This window comes from Oreochromis aureus, linkage group 14 (genome assembly GCF_013358895.1).
Source record: "Oreochromis aureus strain Israel breed Guangdong linkage group 14, ZZ_aureus, whole genome shotgun sequence".
NCBI classification, from domain to species: Eukaryota; Metazoa; Chordata; class Actinopteri; order Cichliformes; family Cichlidae; genus Oreochromis; species Oreochromis aureus.
The window spans coordinates 17,185,963-17,208,155 of NC_052955.1; the positions used below are offsets into that span (position 1 = coordinate 17,185,963).

At 43.0% G+C, this 22,193-nt stretch overlaps 4 protein-coding genes across 7 annotated transcripts; 2 read left to right on the forward strand and 2 right to left on the reverse strand.

Moving 5' to 3' along the window:
- The first annotated feature begins 84 nt into the window (after positions 1-84).
- gfm1 (G elongation factor, mitochondrial 1) lies at positions 85-13,592 on the forward strand. The gene is made up of 18 exons (XM_031743928.2): positions 85-305; positions 406-558; positions 645-777; positions 3,013-3,217; positions 4,407-4,523; positions 4,713-4,863; positions 6,270-6,424; positions 6,547-6,631; positions 6,755-6,892; positions 7,162-7,263; positions 7,372-7,428; positions 7,541-7,678; positions 8,371-8,453; positions 11,534-11,696; positions 11,812-11,956; positions 12,054-12,214; positions 12,313-12,366; positions 13,199-13,592. The coding sequence occupies exons 1-18, from the start codon at positions 231-233 to the stop codon at positions 13,328-13,330; spliced, it is 2,247 nt and encodes a 748-aa protein (XP_031599788.1). The 5' UTR covers positions 85-230; the 3' UTR covers positions 13,331-13,592.
- lxn (latexin) lies at positions 8,497-14,050 on the reverse strand. Of its 2 annotated transcripts, none has more exons than XM_031743929.2 (7): positions 13,720-14,050; positions 10,471-10,632; positions 10,329-10,391; positions 9,723-9,897; positions 9,373-9,509; positions 9,090-9,152; positions 8,497-8,871 (listed from the first exon to the last, which is right to left on the reverse strand). In XM_031743929.2, exons 1-7 carry the CDS (start codon positions 13,855-13,857, stop codon positions 8,755-8,757), a joined length of 855 nt encoding a protein of 284 aa, XP_031599789.1. In that variant the 5' UTR covers positions 13,858-14,050; the 3' UTR covers positions 8,497-8,754. The 2 variants fall into 2 exon arrangements, with proteins under 2 accessions (XP_031599789.1, XP_031599790.1); XM_031743930.2 differs by lacking the exon at positions 13,720-14,050 and adding an exon at positions 10,835-10,994.
- A 217-nt stretch (positions 14,051-14,267) lies between these two features.
- Positions 14,268-20,557, reverse strand: neu4 (sialidase 4). 2 transcript variants are annotated; one of them, XM_039598263.1, is made up of 5 exons: positions 20,524-20,557; positions 18,826-18,981; positions 17,796-18,037; positions 16,930-17,185; positions 14,268-16,789 (listed from the first exon to the last, which is right to left on the reverse strand). In XM_039598263.1, the coding sequence occupies exons 3-5, from the start codon at positions 17,994-17,996 to the stop codon at positions 15,750-15,752; spliced, it is 1,497 nt and encodes a 498-aa protein (XP_039454197.1). In that variant the 5' UTR covers positions 17,997-18,037; positions 18,826-18,981; positions 20,524-20,557; the 3' UTR covers positions 14,268-15,749. The 2 variants fall into 2 exon arrangements, with proteins under 2 accessions (XP_039454197.1, XP_031599881.1); XM_031744021.2 differs by lacking the exons at positions 18,826-18,981; positions 20,524-20,557 and having other exon boundaries at positions 17,796-18,071.
- On the forward strand, positions 20,010-22,091 carry wdr53 (WD repeat domain 53). Of its 2 annotated transcripts, none has more exons than XM_031743958.2 (3): positions 20,010-20,097; positions 20,608-21,103; positions 21,178-22,091. In XM_031743958.2, exons 2-3 carry the CDS (start codon positions 20,615-20,617, stop codon positions 21,838-21,840), a joined length of 1,152 nt encoding a protein of 383 aa, XP_031599818.1. In that variant the 5' UTR covers positions 20,010-20,097; positions 20,608-20,614; the 3' UTR covers positions 21,841-22,091. The 2 variants fall into 2 exon arrangements, with proteins under 2 accessions (XP_031599818.1, XP_031599819.1); XM_031743959.2 differs by lacking the exon at positions 20,010-20,097 and adding an exon at positions 20,107-20,233.
- Positions 22,092-22,193: the final 102 nt, after the last annotated feature.

A 22,193-nucleotide genomic window follows, 5' to 3' on the forward strand; every position in this document is an offset into this window, starting at 1 on the left:
AAAAAATTAAAAGAAAGAGAGTAGACAATAAAAAAAAAAAAAATGTGTTTTTAAAAGAAAACTTTAACGTTTGTGATTTTGGTCCTTCTGGGCTTCCGTAGACCCGGAAGCAGTCGTTTCACAACCAGCTAGGGTCCCGGCGTGACTTTCACCGGGGTGTCAGCAGCACCGGGGTCGTCTAAACAGGGCAATATTACGACCAAGCTGTACTCCACTGAGCTGTTGCCGAGATGAGGGTGTTAAAAGCGGGCATGTTTTTAGCTAAATCGCATCTTTCGGCGCGAGGAAGCGTCACACTTAAAAAGGTAATATTATCTAACCCGAGTCTGCTGACTTGACCTCAGTCCAGTTTGTTTCACAGTCGGTAGATAGATCGAGTGAACTCTGATGGTTTCATATCCTCAGGTGCTCATCAACAGCTGCCGGAGCTGCTCCTCCGGTGTGTTTCCAAGCGAGAGGATCCGCAACATCGGGATCTCCGCTCACATCGACTCCGGGAAAACCACCCTGACCGAGCGCGTGCTCTACTACACCGGCAGGATAGCAGAGATCCATGAGGTGAGTCCGTTTCATCGTCTTCATCAAGCTCTTTTTTTCCGTTCAGGTGAGGCTCACGAATGCTTTCCCTCTCCTACGTTGTGTAGGTGAAGGGGAAAGATGGCGTTGGAGCCACTATGGACTCCATGGAGTTGGAGAGACAACGAGGCATCACCATCCAGTCAGCTGCTACATACACCGTGTGGAAGGATCACAACATCAACATCATTGACACGCCAGGTAATTAGACATACACCTGGTAAAAATGTAACTCATTACTGTGGTACTTTGTGTAACTACAAAGTAATGTATGCTGAGGTGAGCTGCACAGGTAGGGTAATTTAGCATTACCTGTTCATTAACTGTCAGTAAATGGTAAAAAATGAAGCACAGACTGATCCGCACTCACCCCAAAGCATTGTTGTTACCCTTTTCTCTTGTTTTTACCTCTTGCTCTGCTACTAATGGAGAGATGGAGGTCAGGTAGTGAATCAGAAAGTGTAGAGGAAGTGAGGGCACCTATGAAGATACTTACCTGTGTAGGTATTGAGATGTCTAGGAGAGAAGACAATGGACCGTTTTGACCAGATTGTTTAACACAGTCTTGGAGAGTGAGAGGATGCCTGAAGAAAAGAGAAGTGTATTGGTATTGATTTTCACGAACAAGGGTGATGTGCAGAGTTGTAGTAACTACAAAGGATAAAGTTGATGAGCCAGACTGTAAAGCCAGGGGAGGGAGTTGTTGACACTAGGTTAAGAACAGAGGAGATGATCAGTGAGCACCTTAATTTGTAAAAAGAGCTCTACAGATATGATATTTGCTCTTAGAGGGTCGATAGAGAGGTATAGAGGAGGTCGGAAGGAGTTGCACTGTGTCTTTGTTGATCTAGACAAGCGTTTGATGGGGTGCCAAGAGATACTGAGGAAGTCAGGAGTGACGGGGAAGTATGTGAGGGTGGTGCAGGACATGCATGAGGACAGCAAGGCAGTGGTGAGGTGTTGTAGAGTAACAGATGGGTTTGACTAGGCCCATCCAAAACCTTCATTTTATTTTATTTTTTGAGCCAGTCAGAGGGGGGATTGCTGGTGTGCTCTGCTGAATAACCCAAGTGCTCTTGAGCTTCAGAGCACAAACCCATGGTCAGACATTCTCCTTCAGGATTTTCTGCAAGTCGGTCACGTCCCGAAGCAGCCTCATTTCCTAAAAGTCTTGGGGATCATCCCTGTGTTTTTTGGCAAATGTGAGAAGAGCCTTTGTGCTCTTTTTGGTAAGCAGCGGTTTTCTCCTTGAACTTTCCCATGGATATCATTTTTTCCCAACTGCTTTCTTATTGTTGAGTTGTGAACTTTGACCTTAACTGAGGCAAGTGAGGCATGCAGCTCTTTAGACATTTTTCTGGGTTTTTTCGTGACCTCCTGGGTGAGTTGTCAGGGCACTCTTGGAGTTCACGACTGTTTTCTCCATTTGTGGATAATGCCTGTCATTGTAGTTCACAGGAATCCATATAAATGGCTTTATAACCATTTCCAGACTGATAAACGTCAATGACTTTGTTTCTCAGCTTTTGACATGATGTGATGTGATGTGTTGCTTTTTGAGATCATTTAGCATCACTTCACTTTGTCAGACAGGTTCTGTGTCAGTGGTTTCTTGATTCTACAGTGGAAATTAGACTTGTTTGTGGGTAATGAAATTGAAAAGAATGTCGTTAGACAGTTAATGATTTAACGAGGCAGGGGATAATACATTTTCACAGCACTGATGACATTGGTTGGTTTTCCTTCTGTCCTGATCAGTTTGTTTGAGTCACCCGGCTCAAAAAAAAACCCCCCCACACATCCAATATCAAAATCGTTTGATATTGTTGTTTGTTTTAGCTCTCTATAAATCTGCAACAGCATCAAAATCCAGCTTTGCTCAGGCTCTTCTTTAAAGCCTTTCTAATTTCAGGTAATGTTAGGCTTTACTTTGTTGTGTGGTTTGCCAGAGAAGCCACATGAATTAAAATTCAAGTGTGTTGTTGTCTTCGCAGCTTAGTGGTGTTGTAGAGTGAGTCGTGATTGTTTATTTGTAATGTACTTTAAACATTTTTGTGCACCTGAGGATCTAAAGCTGCTTACATTGTCTGTTTGGAAGTGGAAAAGTGATTCAAAGCTGATGTAATTGTAACTTTTCTCCATCAAAAATATAGCAGAGGTTAAAAAGAAGAAAGAACTTTGAATTTTATAGTCTCACGTAAAAGCCAGACATTTTTTTCTCAACAGAGAGTGTCAGTAGCCCCGAGTCGTCTATGTTGTAATGCATTTGTTAACATTTCTATCATTCAATCAGAACCAGTCATGCAGTTGAGACGTCCCTGCTTTGATCATTTTTTTTCTCTCAACCCTTTAACAGTGGTAGAAAGGTGAAGGGGTGTGAAGCCACATTTTCAGCACTATGATTTTGAGTGCGTTTGAACTCGATGTGCCTCACAGGTCACGTGGACTTCACCATTGAGGTGGAGCGTGCGCTGCGCGTGCTGGACGGAGCCGTGCTGGTTCTGTGCGCGGTGGGAGGCGTCCAGTGTCAAACCATGACGGTAAACAGACAAATGAAACGCTACAGCGTCCCCTTCCTCACCTTCATCAACAAGCTGGACCGAATGGGCGCCAACCCCGGACGAGCCCTACAGCAGATGAGGTACGGTTTGTACACACAAGTCACACAGAATGAACAGTCAGACGCATCAGCATGTTTTACGTTACACCACAGGGCTGAGGATTGAAGAATAACGTGTATGGACTGGATAGGCAAACAGCTTTGAAAGGCTTTGATACATCAGTAGAAAAACAGAGGCGAGATTAATTCTGCCACCTTTACAACCTACGCAACAAATTGAAGCATAAACAACTTATCTGAAACCACATCTTGAACTGGTGTGCGTAACAACCATAAATGCACAGTATGCTCATGGTGAGAGCATGCTTTAAAGACAAGTTCAGGAGCTGATGATCACCTTTACTAGCTCTAAAGAGATATATTTATGGAGTAGCCAACTTCCTAAGGTCTCACTTGCCCATGTGCTCCAAAATTGATGTCTTCTTCAGGCACCTGATTGGTGCTTTAAGCAGTTTTTAACTGGATAATAATACAGATTAGGTGATAATTGCATTAACTTATGAGCAATGTGTGTATTTAACATTTGCATTACCAAACCATGTGACTTAATTCTACTTATACTTTTAAGATATCAGCTGAGGGGCCACAGTGACCTTCTTGGATGGACCTGGGTGCCTTTAAATGATGTGTTATAGGTTGCAGTTTAAAAAACAAAATCATACACACCCTAAATCCTTAGAGGTAACTTGAAAGTGATCAAACACACTTTAATTGGACTTTTATTTTTAACTCCATGTTTCAGTCCTCAGACCTTTAGCGAGAAGAATCCCTTGAGAAAATGTAGACCAGTCCTTCAGCTTTTTCATGTCTGCCAGTCTGACAGTGTTGAGTGTTTCATTAATGCAGCAAACACAAAGACTAACTTGTTAATCAGTAACACAGCTTGTAAATGCAGTAAAACAAATATATTTAACCCATATTCCACATTGCACACTAGATTGCAGTGTAGTAATCAATATTTTTCCCCCGTCTGTTTGCACATTTGGCGTATTCAATGTTTCTTTTCCTGATCTTTTATTATTTTATTAGTTTGCACGAAATCATAGAGCAGTAAAATGTGAGAATATGCTGGAGCTCTTTGGGTTCAGTTCAGCACCGGATCAGAACTCATACCAGGTGTTGTATAAATCTTGCAGTGAGTAGCTGTGTGTTTCCTTTTGGGATTTTTTTCCCAGTTTTAAAGAAACTTTTTACTTTTTTCTTTTTTAAGATCCAAACTGAACCACAACGCAGCGTTTGTGAACATCCCCATCGGGCTGGAGGGGAACATGCGTGGCATCATTGACCTCATAGAGGAGCGGAGCATGTATTTTGAAGGACAGTTTGGGTAAGATGAATTTATGTGTAAATGGGTGTTTTTTATTTTCCCTCTGCCATAAATTAGACTTAAGATCAGCTATTGTACAATTAAAGTGTTGCGATCTGCATCAGTCCCATAGAAACTGTGGATAAGACCAAGTTTCCTTACGAGTTTGATCTGTATAAAATATTTAAAGCTGCGTCGTGCTTCCCGCAGGCAAAGTATCCGCTATGATGAGATCCCGGCAGATTTTCGAGCTGAGGCCGCAGACCGCAGGCAGGAACTGGTGGAGTGTGTCGCCAACGCTGATGAAATGTTGGGAGAGATGTTCCTGGAGGAAAAAATTCCAAGCAAAGATGATCTGAAGGTTTGAGAGACCAGTGTGTGTGAAATCTAACAGTGTCAACTAAACCCCCACAAAAACAAACAAACAAACAAACAAATTAAATCCTCAATTAAACCCGCTGGTATCTGAGGTATAGTCACTGGTTATTTGGTCATTTCATTAGGTACGTCTGTTCAACTGTTTGTTAATCCGAATATCTAATCAGCGAATCACATGGCAGCAACTCAGTGCATTTAGGCATGTAGACAGAGTCAAGACGACCTGCTGAAGTTCAAACCAAGCATCAGACTGGGGAAGAAAGGTGATTTAAGTGACTTTGGATGTGGTATGGTTGTTGATGCCAGCTTGGATTCAGAAGCTGTTGATCTCCTGAGTTTCCTGCACAACCATCTCTAGAGTTTACAGAGAATAGTCAGAAAAAAAACATCCAGTGAGTAGCAATCGTCTGTGTGTAAATGCCTTGTTGATCCCATAGGTAGAAGATCAGTAGGGCAACAATAACTTAATTAACCACTTGTTATAACCAAGAAATGCAGCTCATGAATGTACATCACACTGAACCTAGCGGATGGGTTACAGCAGCAGAAGACTGCAACTGATGCTACAACTTACATGGACTCACCAAAATTTGACAACAGAAGATTGAAAAAAAGATGCTGTGGTCTGATGACATCAGATGGTCTGAATTTGACATAAACAACATGAAAGTATGGATCCATCCTGCTTCTTATCAACAGTTCAGTTTGGTGCTGATGTAATGGTGTGGGGGATACTTTGGCCTCTTAGTACCATCTGAGGAATGATTAAATGCAGCAGCCTACCTGAGTATTGTTGCTGACCGTGCATGTCCTCTTCATGACCACTGTGCACTAATCTACCAGCAGGATAACACATCATGTCACAAAGCTCAAATCGTCTCAAACTGTTTTCTTGAACATGACAATTAGTTCATTGTACTCAAATAACCACCACAGGTCACCAGATCTCAACCCAGTAGAGCACCTTTGTGATGTGGTGGAACATGAAATTCACATCATGGATGTGCAGCTGATAAATCTGCAGCAACATTGCGATCCTCTCAAATCAACATGGATGAAACTACCTCAGGAATGTTTCCTGTGCCGTAAAAAATTAAGGCAAAAAGCAGGTCCACCCCAGCACTGTCAAGGAGTACCTAATAAAGTGACCAGTGATTGTATTTCAGATGTGATACAAGTGGTGGCGATCCAAAGAAGCAAACATATCTGAGAGTCAGTTTTGTTCAATCCTGAAATACCAAATTTGGCATCATCAGTTACCCCAAAGTTTATATAGAAATCCTGAAAATCATTCAGAATATTCAAATCCAATTGTCAAGATTAACATTTCACATCAGCGAAGAGCAAAAGCCATTTGTCTCAGTCAGTTTTCACCTCACTGCCTTCCAGGCAGCAATCCGCCGGGCTACTGTGCAGCGTCTCTTCACCCCAGTGTTGGTTGGCACAGCGCTGAAGAACAAAGGTGTCCAGCCTCTACTGGACGCCGTCCTGGATTACCTGCCCAACCCCAGTGAAGTCAAAAACTACGCCATCCTCAATGAAGAGTGAGTATGAAGAGGAACGTCAGTTTGCATGCAAAGTGTCCTGAAACTGTAGATTTAAATCAGTATGTGATTAAAAGTTTTTTTTTTTCCACTAACATTGGCGTGTTTTTCCACTCTGTTAGAGATTCCACTGAAACCAAAAAGATTCAAATGGACCCAACGAGAGACTCTGCAAACCCCTACGTTGGTCTGGCTTTCAAACTGGAGGTGAGTCAGTTTGACAGAGAACATCTGTTCTGTCTCATGTCCTCGTAATCTCTCTATTTCTGCAAATTTGTGCAATAGAGATACTTCAGTTTGTCATGCTCTGCTATTTCCTGTCTTTAACAGGCCGGGAGGTTCGGTCAGCTGACCTACATACGAGTGTATCAGGGCTGTCTGAAGAAGGGAGAATATATCTACAACACACGCACAAGCAAGAAAGTCAGAGTTCAGAGGCTCGTGCGTCTTCATGCTGATCAGATGGAGGTAAGAGCAAACCGGCGTTGCATCAGCAGGCTGTGAGAGGTCACAGTTTTCCATCTGTGGTTTGCACATTAAACAGCAGAGCAGCATGACTGGTCAGAAAGACTGGGTTCCTCTTTTTGGCTTTGATCAAGTGTGTAGATACCAACCACATCCCCTGTGACACCAAAACAACATGTTTGCACCCATCTTCTATCAAAACAAGATGTGAAACTATCATTATTATTAAAAACAATCATCCTCCTTTTTGTGCTCTGTCTCTGCTTTGAAAGGATGTGGATGAGGTTTATGCGGGAGATATCTGCGCCCTGTTTGGAATCGACTGTGCCAGCGGAGACACTTTCACATCCAAGACTACTGCTGACCTGTCCATGGTAAGAAGCAAAGGACACCCGAAAGACGAATAAACCTGCTTCTTTTTAAAGTGTTTTTGTGCCTTATGAGAAGCATCTTCATTTGATGTAAATTTTTAACACCCACAGGAGTCCATTCACATCCCTGAACCTGTCATTTCCATGGCGATGAAGCCAGCCAACAAGGTAAAAATACTCCATTTAACCTGAAAGAAGTGCCTTATATTATAAATTTAGTCTTAAATGCACTTGTTTGTTCCTCCCTCTTATTATTAATACGTCTCGTGCAACTGAACAGAACGACCTGGATAAATTCTCCAAAGGAATCAACCGTTTTACCAGAGAAGACCCGACGTTTAGAGTGCATTATGACACTGAGAGCAAAGAAACCATCATCTCAGGCATGGGCGAGCTGCATCTGGAAATCTACTCACAGGTACTCGCTTAGACAGGTTGCATGTTTAATGTAGCTTTCATGGGAGACTTGATCAAATCCATTATATAACGCGGGGATAATGATTTCATCTCCCTGCTGAATCTGTAAGTTTGCTCACTTAAAAAGAAACAAACGTGCTTGGATTGGTCTTGTAGTCCATTCCACCCTCATGCAGGTCCACACTCTTCTCCTTGTTGTGCATTGGAAAGAAACTGATTGTGTGGACAGGTGTGCTTTAAACACAAGTTGATATCAGGAGTCTACAATCAGTCAATCAATTACAATCTGTGTGCCCAGTTTGGATGAAGGGGATCGAATACTTGTTTCACTCAAGGACATTCAAATCAATTTCTAATGTTGATGTAACAGATTTGTGATCTGTCTCTACTTTAGAATGAAACTACTAGAAAAATTAGACTGGTAATTTCTTAGTTTAGTAGTTTGCTCACAGAGTGAGGGAATCAAATAATTTTCCCCCACTGTGCCTTTGGTCTCACCAGCGTTGCTTTATCTCAGGCTAATTTTAAATTATGGAGTTTTGAAGGAGGGTAGCTGCTGCTTTCCCCCCATATAAAGTACTTCAGGAGTATTTCCATGAAGGTTTTAATTCTGCAAATTAACAGCTCTCTATTCTGAAGTAACCTTTATGATCTAATCCAAGTTTATTTTTGCTCTTCCTCTTTTTCTCTCAGAGAATGGAGAGGGAATACAACTGTCCCTGTGTGATGGGAAAACCCAAAGTAGCTTTCAGAGAGACGATCACCAGCCCCGTACCGTAAGTCCTGATCGTCTTTGTCCTTACACACAAATATACTACTTTGTCATTGTAAACAGTTTATTTCGGCTAAAATACACCAAACGCAGACATGTAAAACAATTTCAGTATATCATATACTTATGAGTTAAACAAGCATTTAAGAGTGTAAATTCTAGGTTTCAGCAGTAGATCTGTGCCTAGTGCTTGTAGCGTCATCATAAAAAAACAAAACAAAAAAAAACCATTTATGCTCCAATATTTGACCCCACAAAATGTGAGGACAAATATGTGGTTTTGGCTGTGTGAAAACACCCGCAGTTTAGTTGGTCTTTGGAGATTTTTCCCTTTCATGGCGGTGAGGCAGCCGCTTCATCTGCAGCACTTTAACCCCCTCTGCAGGAGACCAGGTAAACAGCATCTTCCAGTGAATGATTTCCTGTATCGGCACAGAAAAATGTCAGATCAGCGAGGTCTCTGGATGCAAAAATGTGGCTCAGATGGAATAGCAAAGTTTAGCACGAGTACAGATCAGTAAGGTGCATGTTTAATTTACTCCAACACACCACAAGTACCAAATCGATTAGGAGGATTATAAAAAGTGTCTTACTTTAGCATTTCAGGCTTTTTAAACACATTTTTTAGCCAAGCCTTTACCTGGGACACCATTTCATGCAACAGTGTGTGACAGTCAAACTCCAGGTGGTCCTCTTCAGTTGTCTGTAGGAAACAAAAAGTCCAGTAGGAATTTTAAAGGCTTAATAAATTTCTTTATATGGCCAACATAACCTGTCTTTTTTTTTTTTTAAATCACATGAAGGACTTTTATTGAGAATCTGTATGCATTCAGTAAATCGTGCAGACATGGGGCTTAAAAAAAGGGGGAAAATGATCAATTTCTTATAATATGCTCATATTTAAATTTTTGTAAAGCACCTACCAGCTGAGTGATGTTGGCCACCTGAGCCACGTTGTACAGAGTGTTTTCAGTGGATTCATTCAGCATGATGAAGCTGGAGGCCAGAATGCCCAGGTGCCAAAAAGGCTCCATGTCGGGCTTGATGTGACCATGGCTGTCTGAGGGAAGTTTAGAGTTCTCAGTTACGTCTCATCTCTCAAGTATCCCGCATTCATGATGACAACACTTGTGTTGCCAATGTTTAGAGGAACATTGCAGCACCGACAGTGTTGAAATGTCTGAACGCAGCTGTTGTGCAATATCTGACTTTCAGTGTTGATTGGGTGGAACTGCAGTAGCTTGAACAGTTACGCCTGTTTTATTGGACTTACCTGGTAAGTACTGTGCAGACATCAGGGTTTGGCTTGTCTTGTATTTTTGGTATAGAGCCTCTTCTTGAGCTTTAATGTCGATTTTAAGGAGCTCCTCACACGAGGCTTTGACTTCAGGTGGCTGTTGCCCTTTTCCTTTTGTAAAGGAAAGCTCTGCAGAGCAAGTCTGTGTAGTCTGAAGGAGTTAAACAAAACAAAGTTAGCAAAAAACGAATAGTAAAGGCATTCTTGGTGAGCAAGAAATGGGAGTAGATGTAGCCCAGATGAGTCAAGGTTGCACCACACCATCATACAAGCTAACATAAGCCTCCTTTTATAGGCTGTTTAGTCATTCTTGCCAGACCTGCTCACACTAAAGCCGGACGCTGTGAGATTGTTTACTGTACCTAAGATTTATTTACAGGATCTTTCAACAGGCAGCAGCAAACACAGATAACTCTGTGTTTGGGAGTGGATGAAGACATTTATTCAGATTACCTCCACCCTATTTGAGAGGTTTATCAATACTTTTTGTGGTACTTGTGGGTGTGCTCCACCCCCACCCCACCATTATGTCCTATTTCCTCACATTGTGGTTAAAAGAAAGAAGAAAAAAGAAAGTCCTACATTGCTTATGATATCATTGACCGAGAGCTCCAGCTGATACTTCCTTCTGGAGTCTGTCACATCCTGAAAGAAAAATTGGAAATTCAAGTTTATTTATTTACAGTGGCATGTTCATATATTTCACTGTTGAAGTTCAGCTGACCTCTGCGTTCCCACTGTGGACCGTCTGCACTCCAATCAGCCTGAATGGTGAACCATACCGGGTGTTGAGGTAGTGTTGGACCACCTGAGCTGCCCTCCGAGCAGGGTAGTGATTTGGGTTCAGCTCGCCAGTTGCCATCACATCCTCCTCAGCTCCCTCCATCTGTGGGTGGAAAGTGGAGGGAGAGGGAAAAAAAAAAAAAAAAAAAAAAAAAAAGTGAATGAGAACAGAAGATGGTTATTGTGCAGCGCTTCCATTTCCTGGAGGACTTTGTTCTTTAGGTGTGAGCAGCTATGTAGACAAACACAGCCTTGCATACAACAGCCACTAAGCAAGGCAGGAAAGAAACCATGTGTTTTCTTACAGGGTGAAGTGATACGCAGCTGTGAAGTGTCCCAAACTGAATTAAAGTGGGGAGTGAATCTCTGCCAACTGGAATGTTTTTTCCCCCCACAGTTGGTGTTCCGAGTCAGCTGCTCCTCGCGCAAATGGAAAGATAACTTCCCACTTCCTCTGACAGAGTTCACTGAGGACTGCCCCTTTTTAAAGAGACAGGACCCTTTTTAACACTTCCTCCTGACTTTAAAAAAAAAACAGCAGCACTTTATAGCAAACAGACCTCTGCAAATGTTTGCAACTTAGTAAAGTAGGTCAAATTTGGTTATATAGTAATGGAGAGTTTCAGCTTCAGTTAAAATATGATGGAAATGTTCACATTTTAGTGGATAGAGCTGGTGATTAAGTATACTGGGTATTGGTACAATCTTATATTTGGAGTAAGTTAAAGATCCCCAACAGACATGTTTATAGATACAATTTCATCAATCATCAGAAATACTAAATATTTAAGTTACATCTCATCTCACAGCCTAGGATATGCAAATACTTTGTTATAAACCCAAAATAAAACTGTTTAAACATTACAGGACTTAAACCTACTTTAGTTTCTTAAGAGTATTTTTGGTTATGTTGGTCCTTTGATTTGATTGGTGCATACATTTGGATCATCTCCTTCCTGTTGTGTCGCTCTGCGTTAACAAGTGGTCCCCCCACTCTCTTGTAGATTTGACTTCACCCATAAGAAGCAGACTGGCGGCTCCGGGCAGTACGGTAAAGTCATCGGAGTCCTCGAGCCTCTCGAGTCAGACCATTACACCAAACTGGAGTTTGAAGATCAAACTGTTGGAACCAACGTCCCAAAGCAGTTTGTGCCAGCTGTTGAAAAGGCATGCACACACTTTCACGTGGTCTCAGTCACACAGAATAAGTTTTAAACACAAGTGGAAGCAATTCCAAATTTAAAGTCTTGATTTTCTCCCTCCTTCCCCCAACGTGCTGCAGGGCTTCAGGGACGCATGTGAGAAGGGCCCTCTGAGCGGGCACAAGATCTCAGGAGTCAGATTCCTCCTGGAAGACGGAGCGCACCACATGGTCGACTCCAATGAAATCTCCTTCATCCGCGCAGGGGAGGGCGCTCTAAAACAAGGTGAGGACGCCTTTCTGTTTGTTTTTTCCATTTGTGTCTGATTCAGCTGAAAAATATCTGGTTTATGTTGCCGCTGGGTTCACTGTTTTCTCCGCAGCTATGGAAAAGGCCCATGCAGTCATCCTGGAGCCAATCATGTCTGTGGAAGTCGTTGCACCCCAGGAGTTTCAAGGAGCCGTCATTGCTGGAGTAAACCGCCGCCACGGCGTCATCACAGGACAGGATGGGGGTGAAGGATACTTCACTCTTTATGCTGATGTAAGTCCAGTAAATATAAACATGCAGCGCTTATCTAGAGTTTTACCCTCTTATTCGTCCTCCTTTAACTCAAATGTCATCCTGTTTTTTTCCAACAGATCCCACTAAATGACATGTTTGGTTACGCCACAGAGCTGCGCTCTTGTACTGAGGTAAGTTCAAAAACATAAAACCTGACAGTCAAGTAATGTTGAGCACACAAGGAATGAGTTCAATTCAAGTTTTTCAAATGATATTATAGACCATATGCAAGGTGTTTAATATGAGGTAAAGCCTCCTGTGGATGTGGTGAAAGGGGTCACCCGTCTGTGCACAGACTGTATAAGTATTCAGATCTGTTGTCGAAGAACTGCCCTCCATTCCTGGACGTTTGCAGCGGTTGCGTTTGCCTCTGATGAGCATGCTGATCCTGCATGTCCCAGTCATGCTTGACAGGAAACATATTATAACATAATGGTGGTCAAGGAAGCATCTGGATATGCTCCTCATCCAGGATGGCCTGCACTACTCTGGCAGCGTGGAGGGGTGGGGGGCATCTTTCTGCTGAACCAGCTGCAGGGTGGGGTGCTGCCATAACAATGATTGGAGCTCCTGATCTCAGGACGTCTGTCCAGTCACATTTCCATAAGAATAATCAGATCAGAGCTGGTGCTCTAATCAGAGGCTCGAACGCGCATGCAGATGGTACACAATATGCAGTCTGCTAAAGCCTCCGCCTGCTATGTAGCCCATTTGTGCTACTTTGATAGCCTACAGCTGGAGCTCACGGAAAAAACTGGAGGCTTCTTGGATGAGTGCGTCAAGTGTGTTGATCAGCTCCTGGATTTTGGCAACTAGAGATACAGTTCAGAGAGTTTTTAGCGAGAAAAATCAAATTGATTGGAGATGTGCAAGGACAAATAGTAGAGGAAATTCTTGAAATCAGACATGTTTTGTACAACAAGACAGTTGAATTGCTAACATGTTGTGTCATTGTTTATTCAGGGGAAAGGAGAGTACACCATGGAGTACAGCAGATATCAGCCCTGCCTGCCCGCCACACAAGAAGAACTCATCCACAAATACTTGGAGGCTACAGGACAGCTGCCAGCAAAGAAGAACAAGTGGAAGAGCTAAACTCATTATTTTCTCATCATCCTCAACCACGGCTCTACACAAAAACAAGATTTTGCTTTCCTTTAGCCGTTTAATCCCCCCCCTCCTAATGTCTGCCTCACGTGGAAAGACTATTTATTACCTGCATTTTAGCAACAGTTAAGTCTGCAGGCAGCGTTTAAGCTCAGAGTTTTGACTTGAGCTTATAATGGCTTTTGTACTATGTACAGAAAGGTCTTTATGTTATAATGATTGCAACAAAGACGTATTACCTTCAAGTGTACTTGCGTGAGTCTGTGTGTCAGTCATTTCACAATAATATCTTAGAAACATTTCATCCCTCCCTTCAAATCCAGCTACTAAGCAACACAAACCACAGCACAACAGTCGTCCCCCTGGTTGCTCCTCACCTGCTCAGATTCATCCGCCGTCTCAGGTATGCTGTTGGGATGAGCTGACGTGTCCGCTGAGGCAGTCGGAGGGCTGATTGTCACGTCGGGAATCCCACTTACTCCCATTAACACAGCCAGAACGACGACGAGCCTCATTATTTCAAACGGACACTGGGAGAAAACCAGTAACGACTTCAGTGGAAGAGCGCAGGCGGGGAAATGACCGTCCTGTGAGAGTGGAGTTATGTAAAGAGGAGGAGGAAGCAGAGAGAAGAGACTGTCCAGATCCTGCTGTCTTCCTGCAGCAATCTGTATCCAAACAAACTGCTTCACTTTATCTGCTGTGCTCTCAAACGGCTCAGTTTGTCAGCACTGAGATGGTCAAACACAGACAAGCAGACGTGAGCAGTTCTTGGACAATTATTGCATCAGAGCTGCAGGTGTGATTAATCAGAGAGCTTGGCGCTGGGCTGCTGTTTGTCACTTTAAATTTAGGGGAGGAAGACGTGTACTTTGCCAGATTAAACATGTTTCTGCCCAATATCAGCTTGCCAAAGGAAAAACTGAAAAAAAGTTTAAGACTTGGTGGTCTGCATTTCACATTTTTTGAACAATAATTTTTTTTTAAATAATACAAATGCTCTTATTGACCTTGAAAGCCATAGTTGAGGAAACACTCGTGCCTCCGGGTCATTTGGGACGTGCCCACGGACGTCACTGTAAGATTGTTTCTGCCGACTTTTATCCTGTTAACTGACTGGGAGAGGAAAAGGAACAGATTGGACACAGATGCGGGACAAATTTGACTGTTGCAAAGAATAATCTGACACTAATTCACAGGAACAACACTGATAACATGTTCTAGCTCCTGGGTTTGCTATCTAAAAGCCCTGGCTCCCTTTTGACTCATTGTGTTTGTTCAAAGATTAGTCAATGAAGTGGAAAATTAAATGCTCCTTTTCAGCAACTGCCATTCTTAAATATTCAGTTTACTGATGGCAAATGAACAATAATGGTTGCGTATTAATTTTCTATTGACTGGAAAAACAAACAACCCATTCCCACCGGACAGCAAAGGAAAATGTCTGGTTCTGGGAAGATTGCAACAAAAACAACACAATACTTCAGGAAGTGAAAGATTTTTATTGCACACCTTCAAATTAAAATGTGACACATCAGAATCTATCTTGTCACTTGTGTGCACGATGTGATGGAAAATATGGTGGACAGAAGCTCAGTGACCACTTCACCTTCTCAGTGTCTGTCAGTCCTGAATTTTTTTCCCTCTGTGAACTTAAATGTTTACTTTTTATCCAAGTGACAGCTATGAAGGCATTCTCCCTCCTATTTTGTTGAACATTTTATCTTAGAAGGGTATTTCAGAGGTCACGATTACCCTTACAAAACACGTTTTTGGACATACAGTCGTGAAAAAGAAATCTTTCACAGGAGTCTGTGCAGTCCTGTCAATAACTAAGGACACCTTCACTGCTTGCATAGGAATTACAATTCACCCTTAGTTCAGATCAAGCAATGAGCTACTGCTCAGACTCAACAGGCCTCAGTTGGTATGTTAAAGTTCATAATAGCATAATTAGAAAAAGACTGAACAAGTACAATACAGCTTGGCTGGAAGGGTTTCCAGGAGTACGTCTCCTGCTTCTAAAAAGAAGGCAGCACAGCTTAGGTTTGCAAAGCTGCATCTGAATAAGCTACTTCTGGAACAATGTGCTTTGAACAGATGAGACCTAAATGGAGATGTTTGATCATAATGCACAGCACCACGTTTGGACAAAACCCAGAAACCTCATGCCAGCTGTGACACACAGTGGTGGAGGGATGGGGAAAACTAAGCAATGTCTTTAGAGTTTTATCTTCCTTTTGCAGACCTGAGGCGCTTCTCTGAAGTGTTAGCTCTGTATTCATGTCAAAATCAGAATTTTATGAATCCCGAGAACATTTCAGTCCGCACAGGTCCAAATAAGAAAGTGAAGCATAATATAGGAAACAGTTAATGGACAACTTGTATCACAAGTTTAAAATCTACATTAAGACACAGAGCACATCTCAGCCAGCTTGCTCTTCTTCCTCCTCTTCTTCACAGGAGTCACCTGTTGGCAAACTGCTGCACTTTGAGCATCATGTCTGCAGCTCCTCCCCTGCTGTTTTCTGTGCCCTTCGTTGTTTGTTTCCAGCCAAACTTCCCGGGGCAGATTATCGATGAGCTCGTAGAGGGTGAAGATGCTGAAGCAGATTTCGTCGTAAGCTGTTTTGGTACCACACTCAAACAGGCAGGCGAATGCCACAGCAGGTGGGGCTCCAGGTGAGGGTGACAGCTCCAGGTAGGCCAGGTCAGAGTAGGCGCTCGGCCCATCATAGATCACCCAGGGGCCACGCCAGCTGTCTGGATCTCGGGGGAAAAGGCTGAGGAACAAGCCCAGGTTTTTGCGTGCAGTCGTCCATGTCGGGTGGGAATATACTACCCAGGTAGGAGTCAGGAAATCCGGAGGGGCTTTATGAGGAGGTGGGATGGAGCTGGTGGTGCTGGAGCTGTTTGCTGACACTGAAGAGGCTACAGAGCTGGTACTCGATGTGGAGAGACTGGACTCTGTGGTGCAGGATGTCCAGTGTCTGGAGAGCCGTACAGGTTGCTGTAAATCGTTGCTAAGACTCTGACACAGATTTAACGGGGCAGGAAATCCAATAATACTCCCATGACAACCATTTTGAGGCTCCACCAGCCGCTGCACCAGCTGCCCCTCCTGAAACACAGCTCCATCGTCCAGACTGAGGGCCTGCACTCTGTACCCGAGAGGGCTGCGAGCATTACAGTACAACACGTTAGTCCCATCCTCTTCGTCCACAGACACCATCTGACACTCCACGGTCTCTGGCCCTGGGACCGCCTCTCCAAAGCGCCAGGTTCTCCCGTGAGTGTCGCTGTGAAAGCAGAAGGAGTGGGGAGTGGTCTGGCAGAGGTGCCCGAAGCACTCTTTGCACTCGATGTGGTAGGCGTAGGCAGGAATGAGCAAACGGCCCGACTTCAGCTGGATGCCGTGGCCCGGGCCGAGAGCGAAGGTGGCCCATTCTGCCAGGAAGGAAGCAGTGAAACTATTAGGACTGTGGATTTTGTCGTCTTGTGACTCTTTTTGTTGAAGACAAATGGGATATTTCCAATTTAACCAAACATAATACCACAATCTTGTTCCATTTACGAATGAGCCTCACCTTTGATAGTGTCTCCTATGACCTTCTTGGTGAGGTCAGTGACGGGACTCCACGTGTTGCCATCATCAGTGCTGGAGACGTAGCACAGTCTGGTCACGTTCTTCCCCGTCACCAGCTGGTAGGACTCTGAGGTGTGACCCAGAACAGCGATGAAGAACAGAAAGAGAGTACCCGTGAACTCATCGTAGACCGGGCACGGGTTCATGGATCGGTGGCCTGGCAGGAAAGCAGTGCCCAGAACACGGATGTCCTCCCACTGTGGACAAACGATGATGAAGAATCACAGGAGACTCAAGAAATGATCACGTCTGTTTGATTTTACTTAAAATGCCTGTTCAGTCAAATTACAAAGCAAGAGTTTAAAAAATAATTTAATGTAATTTTAATATTGTTGTTAATTTTATTGTTTAATTTGCTTTTTTTTTTTTTTACAAACTTCATATTTAGAGGATTATATGATCTGAAAATTACATTTAAAGTCTGTTATTGTTTTTTATTTTTGTACTTTATCAGCTACACTTGGTGAAAATACTTTAATAAAATCTTCATAATATTTTATTATTTACTGTGTAACCATTTATCTTTGCACTGAATCATATTAAGGTATTATATGTGTCATAAAACTGTTGCCTTAGAGTCTGATTTACCCGCTCATTGAATCTAAAACAAGACTGTCAAACCACCTCACTGTTACTTTGTAAAATCACTATTTTTCCTATTATAACCTGTTAAAATATTGACCTGTTCTTCCTACATCTGTTTATTCTTCTGCCTATGTTAGGCTATAGATTTTAAAAGAAGTACTTGTTATCAAACTTCTTGATTGTAAAAATGTACTTAGCCAGTGAGCATTGAGCATCACTGACCTCCACATAGTTCCTGTAGAAAGTGCCTTTCCTCACAACCAGCAGGTGAGCCTGAGAGTCGGACGGGCTGAGCCTCTCCTCACAGAAGGCCAGAAAGGATGTGGAGCGGGGCAGGTAGAGCAGAGCTGGGACTCTGTACGTCACTCCGTTCGGCTCCTTGTGGAAAAGCACAGATCTGGCTGGGAAATAGGGCGACCTCATTCTCTCTGCTGTGTGAATATTTTCATGCACCTCCAAATCGTCTGAAATGGAGAGTTAGAAGCAGCTTTACCGGACAAGCAGGGATGCAGTGTTTCCAGTAGCTCTGTCTGAAGGTGCTCAACAACAAATGGACAGGAAGATAAACAAAGATATGGTTGAAGCCTATAAAGGACAAAAACACTAAAGAAAAGCAAACACAGGTATACAGTTCACTTGAGAGGTAAGTTACCAGTATTTAAATGCATATAAATGAATATTTTCAAAGCAAGATTCTTTTCTGGCCCATCTAAATCAACTCAATTCAGTAGCTGCTGCATCAGAATCTGCCAGGAGCAGCTTATCTTCTGAAACAATTGCTGGAAAAAGTCCAGTGGTAGCAGAACGTAGTTCATTTGTCACTAATGTGAATTCTGTTTGCCATCTCAACCATGACTGCACCATAAGAATTTTTATGTTCAGAGGTTTTGATAGTTATAGAGAAAAGTACAGTCTCATTCAAGCATGAAGTGCTAAATATTAATCCAGCTCAAAAAGATGTTGCTTACCTTACACCGAAGATATCGCAATATAACAAAAATATATTTAAAGAGTGACTAGGATAGTGGTCCAGTGTGTTACACCACTGGGGAGGTGGTGTTTAACTGACAAATAGACTGTGTGTGACCAAACCTTCAACTGTGAAACAACCTGACAACAAGGTCAGCATCACATTTCATCAGCACATTTCTGCCTCCTAACTCAGCCTTCCCACTGCAACAGCATTGTGAGAATGCAGCTCACTAGTGCACAGTTTATGATCAGAAAAAGGTCAATGTTGCACAGTACTTACATTTACAGTGTTCTGCGAGGGCTCCTGCAGCTTTGTCAGGGTGTACAGCATGTCTCAGTACTTGAATGAAGGGGTGACAATGTAATGTGTGTGTGTGAGGGTCTGAAAGCTCCGGCCTCCCCTCTCTGTTTCCAATTCAGTGCAACATGGTGCTCACTGACCCAGAAATGGCCCACACTCATCAGATCTACAGCTTTGGATGAATCAGCGAAGAACAGTCAATGAAGGCCAGGCGGGGAGGGGGTTGGGGGGCATGCTGAACAATGATCTGATGAACTGCCTCTTCTCCGCTTTCCTTTTTCATGTCACGCAAAATGTGTAGGAGGAAGCTATGTGTTGATGCTTTCTGTGTAAAGCAGTAGCTCTGCCGGCTTGCACATCTGTTCAAGAAAGCTTTGACAATCTGTGCATGGAGATGACTATCGATCATAGCTGTATGCGGTCAGTGGTGGAAAGAAGATACACCATCTGTCGGTTCTAATGTTTTATGTATCAATACATAATAAAAATGATCTGCAAGAGCAGTGCATGAAAAACTGAGTGCACACTTTTGCTTTCATAAGAATTAAGATGGTAAAAAGTAACCAGATGCTGCTTTTTTTTATCCTCTTATTAGCTGATTAACTGACCATCAGTAAGTATGAGTGCCTCTATGGGCATCACTCAGGATATTGTATGTTAATAATGTAAACAAATCATTTCAATCAGTAAAATTAGAGAAGGACTGAAGAAGTACAGCTTGTAGGTCTGACAAACTGCTCTATTTATTTATTTATCTATATTATTTAAATTTATATTCCATGTACTGTATATTACGACATATGATTATATATATATGATTATCTCTATTATTGTGCAAATAAATTGTATATTATGATGGATGTACAGTAATTGGTGACACACTAACCTGTCTGTATGAAATAAGTGGCTTTGTAGCCTAATATCTGTAATAAACCACATTTAACGTAGATATAACTTCAGTTTTTTACCCTGAAAATTGCTTCGCAGGCAGTACTTTGCTCCAATTTTACAGAAAAGGAAATTCATTATTTAAATATACAATTTCAATACTTGATGTAATAAATATGATAAATAAATACATAAATAATAAATATTAACGCAGATAAGTTTAATAAAAGAAAGAAAAAATCATCGCTGATGCCGCCTGACAAGCTAAACAAAGGGCTAAATCCAATAATGTCTACGTGACGACATCAACAGGCGACTCAGCCTCACATGGCAACCTGCTGAAGTTTTAAACGTCTCTAGAAGGTAATGTAATTTCTCTGTTCTCGGTGAAGTCACGTTATAAATCAACTGTAATCGGTAAATTCAGGTCAACGTGTTTGTTACCGCCGTCAAAGCGTCAGCTGGACAGGAGGTTAAAGATTAGCGGCTGAGCTAGCAGGTTAGCACAGTTGGATTTGATTTTCTGTTTGAGGCAACTTCTTTCATTTTTTGGTTTCTATGAAGTAATAATCCAATTTACAGGCTCATCTTTTATATGCGAGTGAAATACAATTTAAGTATTCAGAAAACCGCTCCTGAGTGCATTTCAATTCGCTTTTGGACTTTTTTTCTTTTGCGTATTTGTCACATTTGTTTCAGGTCCCTAAACAAATATTCCTATTAGACAAAAATAATCTGAGTAAATACAAAATGCAGTTTTTACATGATAATTTCATGATCCAAACCTACCTGGCACCGTGTTATTAAGTAAAAGTAGGCTTGGTGTACATCTACAAACATGTCTAATTCTTCTCATTAACCTACATTTTACAGGGTCAGCATGGCCAGGCAGTGGTCTGAGGGCCACTCCACTTCCATTCTCTGTGTAGGGGTGTCTGTGGGCCCTGAAACTCTCATCGCTTCAGGCTCTGAGGGTGGAGAGGTCACAGTGTGGAGCCAGGAGGGCACCATCATAGGCCGCATCACTCTTTCTGGCGAGGAAGACAGCACAAGCGTTGTGTTCTCACCTTCAGCTCCAAACCAGCTGTTTGTGGCACATGGAGATGCAGTTAGTGTGCTTGACCCCAGGAGCCTGAAGGGCCCCGTAGAGGAGTATCAGGCTGCAGGGGAGGAGGAGATCAATGCTTTAGCACTGAATGAGACCGGTTCGGCCCTGGCTGTGGCGGATGACTCCGGGGCTGTGCGGGTGTTGGAGGTTCCTGGGGGAAAAGTGTGCAGGACTCTGCGCAGACACACCAACATCTGCTCCTCTGTTGCTTTTCGGCCTCACAGGCCCAATAACCTGGTGTCTGCTGGACTCGACATGCAGGTGAGAAAGCGTTTAACTACTTATTTCCTGTTACTAACATTTCTTTCCTGACATTAGCTTTGTTGGTCTCTCAGGTGATGCTGTGGGGTCTGCAGAAGACCCGCCCTCTGTGGACCCTCAACCTTCAGGATGTGGCAGAGGAGGAAGGCGACCAGCAGCAGCGGCCTGGTCAGCTCTTCAACCCGCCGCTGGCCCACTGCATTTCTGTCTCGAGCTGTGGAAATATTTTGGGGTGCGCAGCAGAGGACGGGCGGGTACACCTGATGCGGATCGGGAGCGGCTCAAAACTGGAGCAGCACGGAGCGGTTAAAGCCCACAGCCAGGGAGCCTCACAAGCCCACTTTGTTAACTTCCTCTCCCACTCATACTGGCTCGTCACTGGTGGAAATGACAGCCAGGTTGCATTATGGGACCTCAGCAAGCACCCAGTGGTGGCTCCAGAGGGGAAAATTCAAAAGACAGCACCCCAACGAAGGAAGGGTAAGAGCAAAGCAAAGAGGAAGGAACAGTCCCAGGAGAAAACAAAGACTGATGCGCAGAAGGACGAGGCTGAGGGGGGCGATGAAGCAGGAGCAGCAGGAAGTGCAGAGGAGGTGACGGAGGATAAGTCTGGGCCCAAACTGAGCATCAGCCACGGGGACAAGGTGAACTGGCTGTGCCCTGCTGTGCTGAAAGGAGAACCAAGTGTGATAGTTGCAGATCAGAGCTCCAGTCTGACAGTCTACCCTCTCTCTTAACTGGACACTAAACAGCTTTACACCCCCCCCCCCACAGCAGTTCATTTTGTTACCCTCATCTTTTAGAAAACAACCCTTTTCCCTCTTCTGTTTGTTGATTGAGACTTTGAGTTATGTTTTTGGTTTTCCTTCTTAAAACCTGTGAACATTTGAAAAGAAAGAAACCCAAGTGGTTTTAATCTATAGAGCAGCAAACATAAAAAAAATCTGCATGAGAGTCCACAATGTAATAAACCAAGTGCTTAATTATTTTGGAGTCTTGTTTACTGCAGGCTTATTGATGAGGTTTTTGTGTGTGTGTGGCCCTATAAAAGTGTCTCTTTTAAATACATGTTCTGCCTCTAAATAGATTT

Bases quoted from the DNA above. Each gene is read 5' to 3' on its own strand.
- wdr53 (XM_031743958.2), top strand. From the start codon at position 20,615: ATGGCCAGGCAGTGGTCTGAGGGCCACTCCACTTCCATTCTCTGTGTA. The intron at 21,104-21,177 runs GTGAGAAAGCGT...TTGGTCTCTCAG, and splicing joins CTGCTGGACTCGACATGCAG to GTGATGCTGTGGGGTCTGCA.
- gfm1 (XM_031743928.2), top strand. From the start codon at position 231: ATGAGGGTGTTAAAAGCGGGCATGTTTTTAGCTAAATCGCATCTTTCG. The intron at 4,864-6,269 runs GTTTGAGAGACC...ACTGCCTTCCAG, and splicing joins CAAGCAAAGATGATCTGAAG to GCAGCAATCCGCCGGGCTAC. The intron at 12,215-12,312 runs GTAAGTCCAGTA...TTTTTCCAACAG, and splicing joins ACTTCACTCTTTATGCTGAT to ATCCCACTAAATGACATGTT.
- neu4 (XM_039598263.1), bottom strand. From the start codon at position 17,996: ATGAGGTCGCCCTATTTCCCAGCCAGATCTGTGCTTTTCCACAAGGAG. The intron at 17,186-17,795 runs GTCAGTGATGCT...GTTTGTCCACAG, and splicing joins TCTACAGGAACTATGTGGAG to TGGGAGGACATCCGTGTTCT. The intron at 16,790-16,929 runs GTGAGGCTCATT...CCTTCCTGGCAG, and splicing joins CATAGGAGACACTATCAAAG to AATGGGCCACCTTCGCTCTC.
- lxn (XM_031743929.2), bottom strand. From the start codon at position 13,857: ATGAGGCTCGTCGTCGTTCTGGCTGTGTTAATGGGAGTAAGTGGGATT. The intron at 9,510-9,722 runs GTAAGTCCAATA...AACTTCCCTCAG, and splicing joins GTCTGCACAGTACTTACCAG to ACAGCCATGGTCACATCAAG. The intron at 9,153-9,372 runs GTAGGTGCTTTA...TGTTTCCTACAG, and splicing joins TGGCCAACATCACTCAGCTG to ACAACTGAAGAGGACCACCT.